The sequence below is a fragment of the Stigmatopora argus genome, chromosome 21 (genome assembly GCF_051989625.1).
Source record: "Stigmatopora argus isolate UIUO_Sarg chromosome 21, RoL_Sarg_1.0, whole genome shotgun sequence".
NCBI lineage: Eukaryota > Metazoa > Chordata > Actinopteri > Syngnathiformes > Syngnathidae > Stigmatopora > Stigmatopora argus.
Window position 1 is genome coordinate 12560273 of NC_135407.1, and position 12500 is coordinate 12572772.

At 38.5% G+C, this 12500-nt stretch overlaps 1 protein-coding gene across 4 annotated transcripts in view; it reads left to right on the forward strand.

Moving 5' to 3' along the window:
- The window catches only part of anln (anillin, actin binding protein), a 101611-nt gene that overhangs the window by 4324 nt on the left and 84787 nt on the right, over nucleotides 1-12500 (forward strand). For 3 of the 4 annotated variants that reach the window (XM_077590711.1, XM_077590712.1, XM_077590714.1), the window contains exons 2-4: nucleotides 1200-1350; nucleotides 1427-1834; nucleotides 6106-6392. In XM_077590711.1, the coding sequence (XP_077446837.1) occupies nucleotides 1200-1350; nucleotides 1427-1834; nucleotides 6106-6392 (846 nt within the window). The remainder of the gene's footprint in view (nucleotides 1-1199; nucleotides 1351-1426; nucleotides 1835-6105; nucleotides 6393-12500) is intronic. The other variant, XM_077590713.1, reaches the window with a different exon arrangement.

Genomic DNA, 12500 nt, shown 5'->3' on the forward strand with positions numbered 1-12500 from the left:
TAATTCTGCACTGTCTAATGCAAAAGAAGATCTTTGCACGAAGGAGATGCGGCGAGAGAGACAGTGCGGTGAAATCATAAGTAGCATCTTTTGGCCTGGCCAACTGGCTGTTTCAAATGCTTATCTCAAATTTGTCTCGTATCTCAACGTAAATATTTGCTCGGAATTTTATTCGTAACTGAAATTACTCGTATGTCGGGGCACTCCTGTCAAGGTATTACTGTACATTTAATTTATAGTATTGTTGTTTCATCCTTTCTCAATAACCCATCAAATGCTGTCCAGTGTTTTTTGGCTGTCAATATAACTTGACCACCACCGAGATATCAATATTGAAATTATCTTTATTGTGTCAGGAAAAATGAGATGAGAGGATGAGAGAGGAGATTAGTGAATTATATGCCAAAATCAAAATTGTCTCCTGCGGTAGCTGTTCTTTAAGACAGTGTTTCCCAACCTTTTCTGAGCTGTGGCACACTTTTTGCATTGAAAACATTTCAAGGGACACCACCATCGGAAAATCGTTTAATTTATAACTATGTCGCCAATATTAATAATAGTCATCGTCATCAAAGTTTTATCAGCGGGAATCACATAAACCTCCAAAATGATTTCCTCCAAATGAAGTCTAATTTTTCCACACTGACCTAATGTCACCAAAAGTTGATGTCTGCGGACCCTGATCAACTTCCGGTTCGAGTGATGCGAAAATAAGTAATGTCATGCTTTTAATCGCATAATTTTATGACTTTTCTCCACATATTACTTAAATCTAATATTAGGCAAAAACAATGTTGTGCTCACACAGACCACTGTTGCCAAAAGCTGATGACCTAGAAACCAAGCAACTTCTGGTTCATGTTAGAGAAAATAAGCAACAAAATGACTGTTTCACAATTTTAATCTTGTAATAGTATAATCTATAATTTAACATTCATCATATTTTGATTTTAACCTTGTAATAGTTTAATTTTAATCATTATATTCATGTAAAATTTTCTTGCTGAATATTACATTGTATGATTTATTGCAATTTCCCATAGCACACCTGACCATTGCTCACGGCACACCAGTGGCACAGTGGTTGGCAAACACTGCTTTAAGATGACCATAGTATTCGAGTTCTTGTGTTTTGATTAACAAAAAACAAAAGCATTATTGAATTAAAAAAAATCTTAAAAATGCTTCAATCCAAACAGAAATTGTTAGAGCGGACGCGGGCTCGCAGGGAGAACCTACAGAAAAAGATGGCTGCAAGACCAAATGCAGCAGAGCGACAGATAGTGAAAAGAACAAGAGAACCTCTAACTGATGCAAATGGACTTGTAACTAAAGCAGTTATTGGTGAAGGTATGATTTTTGTCTTGCCTTTAGGTAATTATCTACTGAGTCTGAGCTTAATTTTATGTGTTGTCATTTCTCTCAGTTCCTCAGACATCCTTGAAAACTTCTCCATCCAAACGCAGATGTTCAGCAGAAAATGTTAAGCCTGTTGGAGAAACCAACGTGCAACCTACAACCCCTGTTCACCTAGATCCCCCAACAGACAAGACACCTGCTATTATCCCGGCAAGCGTCCAACCAATACCTTCTAAAGGTGTGACTGACCCTGCTCAACATTTTTTCCAGGCTCAGTCAGTAGAGCTACAAATTGTTCAGCTCGAATCTAAAAAGATTGCTGCGAACACTACTCATGAGGAGCAGACAATAATAGTTACTCATGTTAGTCCTGCTGCAATGAAGAGTACGGAAAGCCTAGATTCTCTTCCCCCTGGCAATAGTATGAAGTCACGTCTGCAGAGGCTTGCTGAACAAAGGGAATGCTGGGATAGAGGTAAGATTTTTTTTTAAATACTTCTTTAAGAGAGCCGAAACACGATTGGCGATTAGGTGACTTGACTTTGGTCTACTTACAATAACCACATTATATTCAAATAATACAGTTTAATCCCAAGTAGGGGATGAGCGATTAAAAAATACAATCACAATCTCGATTTTTATCCCTATTCTTTCTGTGTTTATTTCAGTGTTTCCCAAATACTGCAAGAGATGATCTGGTGTACTGCGAAAAATGATCTCCCAAGATTACATTGAAATATTGCGAGGGAGAATTCGTAATAATATAAGATTCAAATCGTAGTATTATGAGAATTACCGTATTTTGACACCCATAGGGCACACTCACAATGCCTTGAAAAAGTATTTGACCCTTCCTCATTTTCTTATTTTTTTTTTTTTGCATATTTATCACAAACACACACACAGTTTCAGACCATCAAATCAATTTTCGTATGACACGGAGACAACCCAAGGAAAGAGAAAATGCAGTTTCTGAATTATTGTATTTACCAAGACAGAAAAATACAAACTTGTCTGGCCTTCTTTGAAAACATAATTGCCCCCTTTGATAAATCACGAAATAACAGTGACTTATCACAACCGTAGGAAAGCTGAGTTCAATTTAACAGGCCACACCCACACCTGATTGCCACCACAATGCGGCCGATAGTCATTTGTTTCAAAATAGAGAAAAGATCAACAGATAAAACGCTAAACAAAATGTATTTTGACGTTTATGAATGAGATTCAAGAAAAGAAATAAACCATATCTTGCGTAATACGTGAAAAAAAACTCACTTGTGCCTGCCATTGCTCGCTCAGGGCGCCACCATCTTACCGTAGTTAAACATGCTCTTACTGACCAGATGCGAGTAGCCTTGATACATGTGTTCGTAGTATTTACCATGTCAGCATATCCCAATAGTTGTTATGGCTGATCAAAGGTGTTGCGGTCGATCATTAAAATATCAGCCTTGATACCTGCGTAATGTGTATCTCATGCTATTATTGCGCCCAGAGACTTGGTGAAAATTGGACCGCTACGAACACGCTTCCTTGTTGTACTGCTCATATGGCTTCCTTTTTGAATTTAACTTCCTATGATATTGACCCAAATAATGTGCAATCCAGCAGATGATACTTTCGATTCATACAGTATCTCAGAAGTACCACGTGGGATGATTTTTCTTAAGATTTTCCCTTCAAAGTAACACATTTGTACTATATTAAAACCATATATATGGAGGTGAAAATTTTGAATCGGGGCGTCTTATATAAGTGAAATTTTAAAATTTTAAGGGTATGGCTTATAGGCGGTCAATATGCGAGAAAATACGGTATTTCATATTGCATAGCAACTTTTGGTTTGAAGGCAACTTTATAAAAATAAAGACACCTGTAAACATTTCTGTGGGTTTTATTCTTTACTTTTCATAGTGTAAAGAGGGAGTTGTCTTATCTTTTTTGCAAAACAGAACAGAAATACTTTTTAAACTCATCTTTTTTCATATTCTCCTTTCTTATGAAGTAAGGTAAAATAGTTACTGTATTTTCACGACTATTCGGCGCATCGTATTTTTAGCCGCAGTGTCAGTAACAAGTGCTATTTCTGTATTTTAAACACACAAAGCATGCACGGTTTTTTAGACGCATATATATTATATATGGGTGAACATCAAAATGCAGTAGCGCTGGCTACCGGAAGTAGCCTATTACCGGGTTCCGGTGCGCAGTGACTGCTGGGAAATATAGTTCTTGCACGCTACACCCACACACTAAAAACACGTTTTTAAAAAGGCAACAGAAGCAAAACTGAGTTTGGTTGTACTTTATTTAGACATTTTACAACTTGCGTCATCATCACCCACAAATCCATCAAAGTCCTCATTTTCTGTGTCCGAATTGAACAATTGTCCAAATTAGTCATCGAGTTTAATACGTTCGTCCAGGCGGCCACATTCCATTCGCAAATAGTAGCTAGCTAGTAGCTAGCGTAACTATTCCAAGGCTGTCTTCCATGGTTCGCAACTGTGTTGGTGCCAATCGCCAGGCCACAATCCATTCGAAAATAGAAGCTAGCTAGTAGCTAGCGTAACTATTCCAAGGCTGTCTTCCATGGTTCGCAACTGTGTTGATGCCAATTGCCAGGCCACAATCCATTCGAAAATAGTAGCTAGCTAGTAGCTAGCGTAACTATTCCAAGGCTGTCTTCCATGGTTCGCAACTGTGTTGATGCCGATCGCCAGGCAACAATCCATTCGAAAATAGTAGCTAGCGTAACTATTCCAAGGCTGTCTTCCATGGTTCGCAACTGTGTTGATGCCGATCGCCAGGCCACAGTCCATTCGCAAATAGTAGCTAGCTAGGGTTGAGGCCGATCACCAGGCCACAATCCATTGGGTGTATTGACAAAAAAAACTATATATCCCAGCAGTCACTGCGCAGTACTTTATCTACGGGAAAATAGTAGAGTCGGGGGCTGCTTGCCGTAGTTGTCCTATCGACTGATTTATTTTATTTTATCGTGATAACAATTTTAGTATTGGTCCATATATAAAGCGCACTGGACTATACGGTGCTCTGTCTATTTTGGAGAAAATTTTAGACTTTTATGTGCGCCTTATAGTCGTGAAAATACGGTACTTTAATATTTGAATGAGCAAAGTAATTTATTTACTTTTTCACAGAAGTTTGTAGTTTCAAATTTCAAACAAAAAATATGTAATAGTTATCTGGATATATATCAATATTGACTAATATTTTTTTAAATCATGATAATTTTTGTTATCGCCCACCTATCTACTACTATTCTACATGCCTATACAAAAAACAGTACAACCTCAGTAAAATTATCAAGAAGTATGTTTATTAAATATTACAATTGTAAGCATTTGAAAAGACTAATGTATTATCTAAATACAGTAATCCCTCAAATATCGCGGTCGGTTAATGTAGACCAAACGTGATAAACGGAAAACCGCAAAGTCGGATCACCACCATTGTTACTACCACAATACATGTTGTCGCGCCTATATAGAAATACAAGTACACACAACAATTATCAGTGTATGTTTATTAAATAATACAGCTATACGTATATGAAAAGACCAAGGTATTATCTAAATAAAATGTACCATATTTTCACACCTATAGGACGCACCGCCTGGAAGGGCACCGTCCGTCTCAGATGTGGGTTTATGTTCTGTTTTTTGCCCTTAGATAAGCCGCTTTGGCCCAAAGGGCGCTAGCATGACATTATGCTAGCGTATGTTGTACTATCATATGTTATGCTAGCGTATGTTATTCTAGCGAATGTGATAGAAATACAAGTACACACATACAATTATCAGTGTATGTTTATTAAATAATACAGCTATACGTATATGAAAAGACCAATGTATTATCTAAATATAATGTACCATATTTTCACACCTATAGGACGCACCGCCTGGAAGTCTCAGATGTGGGTTTATGTTTCTTTTTGCCCATAGATAAGGCGCCATCTAAAAAGAAAAAAAAAAGTGAAAGCATAGCAATCATCTAAAAAAGGGGACCCTTCGACGCCAGCTGAATGATTCTAAGTTAGTCGTGGCTGGTTTGATAATTTTAAAAAAGGAACACTCGATTCTGAGGCATGGAGAGACCAGGAAGTTCCGATTGGAAAGCCGCGGTGGAACACATTAACATCATAACCTCGGTTATCGCATGAGAAGGTTTCAATTTAGTGTTACGTGAGATTAAAACTTGTTTTTAAGTGTGTGTATAGTAATATAAGTTTGCTTGGTACCCGGACATTTCGTCAAAAGACGTTTGGTCGACGGACGTTTGGCCGGACGGACGTTTGGCCGGACGGACGTTTGGCCGGACGGACGTTTCGTCTTCGCCGGGTTCGCTCGCTCTCAAAATTATAATCATGAGAGAAAGAGAGAGAGACAGACAGTTTATTGTTGAAAGCGCATTGTGGCATTTTACTTTGCTAGTATCGATCACAGTTATTCTACCGATTGCAACTGAATTCTCACGCCCAAGTAAACATTGCGCGTGAAAAGCATGGTGTCTTCCGTAGGTCAAAATATGTACTAAATATTTAAATTTTTCATTTTTAATCAATGACAATATTTGGTCTTTCTAATATTTTTTTCTTGGAAAAGAACACTGGATTATTATATCATGGCATATCAGTATTTTTGTCATTTGCTCCTTTTTTCCCACCTCATAACACTTTTTCTATGTTATAATCTAATCTATAGATTTTCACTATTCCAGACATTATTGGTGACGATGCAACACTTCTGTCAAGATCAAAGTTTGATCTCCCAGCTTCCGGCTCCACCAAACCTTCAGAAGTACCAGGTGGGCGTAGAGAAAGACTGGCCAGCCTTGCTGCTGCCATTGGAACTTGGGAAGATGACATAAACTATATCAAAATCTCTAAAGAGAGAGACCCTTCAAAGCCCAACACATGTTTTGGTTCTAAATCAGCAAGCAGAGATGCAACCTTGGCTGATTCCACAAGTTCAACAAACACCATCCATTCGGCAGTCCCAAATCAGGCAAGTCAACTTTGTCATTGTCCAATTTTATTTAGCTTTATCAAAAACTAAAAATATGACTAAAAGTAGGGTTTTGGTCTCAAAGGCTTTTAATCAGGAATACAGAATGTAATAGAGTAATGCTATGGGTAAGCCTGGTTGATCTAACAAAATTTGTAATCACGATAAAAAAATATCAGTCTATTGATAATTATCACAAAGTATCACATCTTTTGTCCTTCAAAATTGAAACTTCAAACTAATGTGAATAATTAAATGAATAACTTTAATCCTTATTGAATTGTTTCAAAGCAACCATTTTGGAAAGTACCAAATTTCTGATTTAAATGCCTCGAAAATCACGCCATTGCTACGGCTTCCGCTTCTTACTTCCGCATTTGATTCAACTGCACTGTAAACTGGATGAATTCGGTAACACGAGTGCATTGTGAATCATCCGAGTTACAAGTTCTGACAAATGATTCATCATGTGCGACATCAGTGTGGCAATCGATTCGGGATTGATTGCATAGCTAGCCTCTTGCTTTAACATTTTCGTTTTTTTTTCATAAGGGAAGTATTATTAAGGCTGACTAAACCACCAGTTTTTTGTTTTGAAAAAAATCCTATCATTTCCGGGGTTGTTCTAAAGGAAATAGGAGGAGTACACAGCACTGGTATCTTATCAAAATGGATGGCAATTTGGATGAAACTTTTAATAAGAAACCCAGACACCCGCATTAGGTTTATTGGTTTGTACTCGACGAAATATCCCATGTTGAAGCTGTCTAGAAGAGGACCGACATTACCACATTGCACAAGTGCGACTTTTTACATTTAATATCGATTTTGCTTTAATCGCATTCACTCCGGATAAACTCCAGAAATGGGACAGGGGTACTCCTGAAATGGGGTGGATGGAGGTTGGCAAGTCTGTAACAGTATTTTTCCAGTTCAGGTGTTTGTGTTTTTTCTAAATATCTGACAGTGATGGTGCGTTTTTGGCTTTCTGTCCATTATTTTCAAAGCTTGCTTGTAAATGGTTTCAATTGGTGTTGGTGTTGTTTTGCAGGCCGATGACCAAACCTAAATCAATCAAATCAATGCGAAGAAGCCAAGCGGCAATGCTTTATTGACACTTATTCAGCAGCTAAAAAAAAATCACACTGGTCGACACGCCCAAGGAAAACTAAACCTGCATCTCGGTTTTTCCTTTAGACAAAACAACCCCCCTGGAACACTACAACGCTTACCGTATTTTCTCGCATATAAGCCGTAACTAAAAAAAATGATGACTGAATGAAGGGTACGGCTTATACAGGGCTAGCTACTACTCCGGAAATTCAGGAGTTTCTCCGGTAATGGAACGCAAACTCCGGGACTCCGGTCAACCTCCCTAAACTCTGGAAATCCCCCAAAAATTTCACTATTTTTTTTGAAGCAACAATTTCGGAAAAGTACCAAATTTCCAATTTAGATGCCTCAAAATTCACACCATCGCTACGGCTTCCACATCTTAATTCAACTGCACTGTAAACCGGAAGAATTCGGTAACACGAGGGCATTGTGAATCATCCCAGTTACAAGTTCTGTCGAATGATTCGTCTTGTGCGACTTCAGCGTGGCAATCGATTTGGAATCGATTGCATAGGTAGCCTCTATTGCTTTAACATTTCCGTTTTTGTTTTTTCATAAGGGAAGTATTATTAAGGCTGACTAAACCAACAGTCTTTTGTTTTGAAACAAATCCGATAATTTCCGGTTTTGTTCTAAATGAATTAGGCGTACACAGCACTGGTAAGTCTTATCAACATTTAGATGAAACTTTTAAGAAATCCAGACAATCGCAGAACTTTATTGCTTCTTGTTCGACGAAATATCACATGTTGACGCCGTCTCCAAAAGGTCCGACATTTACACATTGCAGAACATGCATGTGCGACCACAGCGTGACACACAGAAGGACCCAAATACAAAGATAAACTAATTTTCATTATGCTGTACTTTTTCAATATTTTACCAAAACACAATATTTAGCACGTTGCCGTGCAAAAATCTCTCTCTCTATCTCCCTCTCTCTGTCCATCTCTCTCTCCTCTCTGCGAAATCCGTCTAATTTTAGTACTATTAAACACATTTTAGTAATATTAAACCACTAGTTATTTGTTACTTTGTTAATAGATGATGAATTAGAACAAATAAAACTTTTTCCAATCCAATATCCTGTTTTTGGCGTTTTTTCAGAGGGTTGGAAGGAATTAATTTGTTTTTAGTTCATTTCTATGGGAAACGTTCATTTGGGTTACGGGTTAATCGACATACGAGCTCAGTCCCGGAACGCATTAAGCCCGTTTCTCGAGGTACCACTGTAATGTGTTTATTAAATACAGTGGTACCTCGAGATACGAGCTTAATCCGTTCCGGAACTGAGCTCGTATGACGAGGTTCTCGTAACTCGAACGAACGTTTCCCATTGAAATGAATGGGAAACAAATTAATTCGTTCCAACTATCTGAAGAAAACACCAAAAACAGGATATTGGATTGGAAAACATGTTTTATTTCTTATAATTCACCATCTATTAACAAAGTAATAAATAACAAGTGGTTTGATAGTAATAATGTGTTTAATAGGAGTAAAATTAGACACATTTCGCGGAGGGGAGAGAACAACACACACGGAGGCGGAGGGGGGGGGACTGTTCGGGGTGACTTTCTCCACGGCAACATTGCACTCTTAAACGAACAAACAAATTTAAATTAACTTGGATAACTAAAAAAAACAGACACTCAACCTTTAATGTAACTTCAAACAAAACTAAATTCTAAATTAGTTGTAATCTTTTTTACCTTACTTAGTTCTACGGGTTGACACCACCTGGCCGCTCCGCCGAAGTCTTCAAAACAAACGCATCAAGCCTTGTTTGTTTTTGTCTACCCTTCAAAATATTTCGATAATGTCGAATACAAATGTCATCATAATACGATGATGCGCGACCACTTGCCAGTTTGTCAGGGTGAGTCTTTTCAATAAAATCCGAAACCTCTTGCCACTTCGCGAGCATGTTTTTGATATCTTTTGTAGCCGCCTCTTCCACCGCCTCCTCGCTACTAAGTTCCGGCAACAAATGTTCACGCTCCTGTAGGTCGATTAAATCCTGTCCGCCTGGGCATTTTTTTCCAAAAAAGACCAGTTTCATCGCAGTTGAAAACTTGCTGGGGGGTGTAATTTTCCTGGGCGATAATCAAGGCAAATGTCTTAATAAATTCCACCGCAGCTTTCGAATTGCAACTCGCCGCTTCTCCGTGTCGGATTACAGAGTGCATTCCAGATCGTTTTTTAAATTTTTCGAACCAGCCATGACTCGCTTTAAATGTTTGTGAAGTTGTTGAAGGCTCTCCTTTCGTTGATATCAAATCTATGTAAATTCGGCTGGCTTTTTCACAAATGGTAGACTCTGCCAGGCTATCTCCTGCTAATTGTTTATCTTTTATCCACAATAAAAGAAGGTTCTCCATCTCGTCGTGAATGTCACTGCGCCGGTGGGAAATGATAGATAGTCCTTTGGTCGGCCTCTTCTCCTTAATTGCGTCCCTCTGCTTAAGGATGTAGGATATGGTTGACGTATTCCTCTCGTATTGCCGAGCGAGCTCGGTAACACGTACCCCACGCTCATGTTTTTCAATTATTTCGCGTTTCATGTCCATTGTCAACGGTCGCCTTTTCTTAGCAAAACTTTGCCGATCCATTGTAATACGTATTGTTTACCTGGTATGTAAATGTAGACCAAGTGGGGGGGAAACGGGTGTGGAAATGCAAAGTCCGCCCACCAGTGCTCGTAGACATATTTTTTACACGAAAGAGATGCAAAAAAAAAAAAAAATGCCATGGCGACCTGGCTTGGTCGCATCATGAAATTTTGACCGCATCACGGGCGAATTATTCGATCGAAATTTCCCCCGTAAGACGAGCATTCCGTATGACGAACGGTCGTATGACGAGGTACCACTGTATTACTAATATTATTAAACATCTGAAAAGACTGTAATGCATTACCGTATTTACTCGCATAAAAGCCGATTTTGTCAGACAAAAAATGATGACTGAATCTATGGTACGGCTTATATGCGCATAAAAAGAGGCGCCATGGCGCGTTGACGTCACGGCAAAACGAGGCAAGCGAATGCGGACAATATTTATTTCAAAATAGACAGATAAAACGCTAAACAAAATTTATTTTGACGTCTATGAATGAAATTCAAGAAAACCAACGAACGTATCTTGCATAAAACGTGAAAAAAAAACTCACATTCCCGTCACTGCTCGCTCGGTGCACAGCCATTTTCACTAGGGCACCGCTGTCTAAACCTAGTTAAATGTGCTCCGACTGGCCAGACGCGAGTAGCCTTGATTTTGAAATAAAACAAAATTCCACTTTGATTTTTTATTTTGTTTTATTTCTTGTTCGAAAGTAGGAACTAGTCGAGTAATATGAACCATTGAAAGAATTGAAATATTTTGACATTTGAAGCAATATGGCTGTCACAACATCTTAAACTTCTGGTAACAAAATTGTAATTTCTGTAATTAGAAAGCATCAGGTTCTCATCAAGATAGACTTATTTCTTTTTTCAAATTGAATAATTTTATATTTTGCATTTACAAAGACATGCACATTAACTTCCTTGTGATATTGACCCTAATAATATGCTTTTGATTCTTACAGTATCTCAGAAATACCACTTGTGATGAATTTTCTTAAGATTTTCCCTTCAAAGTAACACATTTGTACTCCTATTTAAACCATGAATATGTAGGTGAAAATTGGGAATCAGGGGGGCGGCTTATACGCGAGAAATTGTAAAATAAAAAAAATTCAAGGCAATTTTAAAGGTGCGGCTTATACGTGCGGGTGCCTTATATGCGAGTAAATACGGTAGGCATGGGATCAAAACATGTCAGGTAACAAAACAACCTAAAAATCACTTATCTATTATAAACGAATCAGTCAAAACATTTGTTCTTGTTTTTTCAACCATGAGGACGGTCTAGCTTGTTGATTAAGCCTGGCTTTTCCATGAAGTCAACCAGCAGCATCCCCACACATGCGACCCGTGTAAACCACTTTCATTTCATTTTTTAATAAAAATGTCCGGGAAAGCATCTGGATGGCCAGCTGACCGGTCGCTCGAGGAGGCACACTCGCGCTGCCGGATTGCCTGCCGACAAACCGCTCGAGGATGCGCACTCGCGCCGCCGGATCGCCTGCCGACCGGCCATTCGAGGCGGCTCATTTTAATTCTACTTACGCCATTTTTCATCTCCCGTCTTTCAGTTGTGATTTCAGCGTGAATTTTGACATTTTAATGAACTTTTCTTATACTTAATACTCTCAGGCGATCTACCAGTAATGCCTCCCCGTTAGTCAGTGCAGAATAAAGGGAAAAACAATGGTGTACGCATGGCGGAGCTTGCTCGCCAATGCGAGAGGGGTACTACTTCAACTTGGCAAGTGGTCGTGCGTTATCATATTGTGAGGACATTTGTGTGCATCATTTTCGGAATATTTTGAAGGGAAGACAAAAGCAAACAACCCTCTTTAGGTTCCTTTTCGAAACTCAAGCTGAAAGCCAGAGTGGAGGTGGGGCAAATGGAGCCAACTTGGGACAATAAAGGTGAAAAAAATTAAAACAAAAGTAGAATTAAGGTTAGATTAAACTTATTTTTGAGTGTGTCTAAATCGTAATCCAAGTTCATTTTATTTTGTTTATGTTGTTATGAGCGCAAACTCTCTCCCTCTCTCCCTCCCTCGCTCCCCTGCGAAAATCCGTCTAATTTTAGTACTATTAAACATCATATCCAATAGTTATTTGTTACTCTTTTAATAGATAGCGAATTAGAAATAATAAACATGTTTTCCCATTCCAATATCCCGCTTTTTGGTGTTTTTTCAGAGGGTTGGAACAAATTAATTTGTTTTTAGTTCATTTCTATGGGAAACGTTGATTTGAGATACGAGTAAATCGACAGACAAGCTCAGTCCTGGAACGCATTAATCTCCTATCTCAAGGAACCACAGTATATTCAAATGAACAAATGGGTGTCACTCAAGTCATGTCCTGTTGCAAG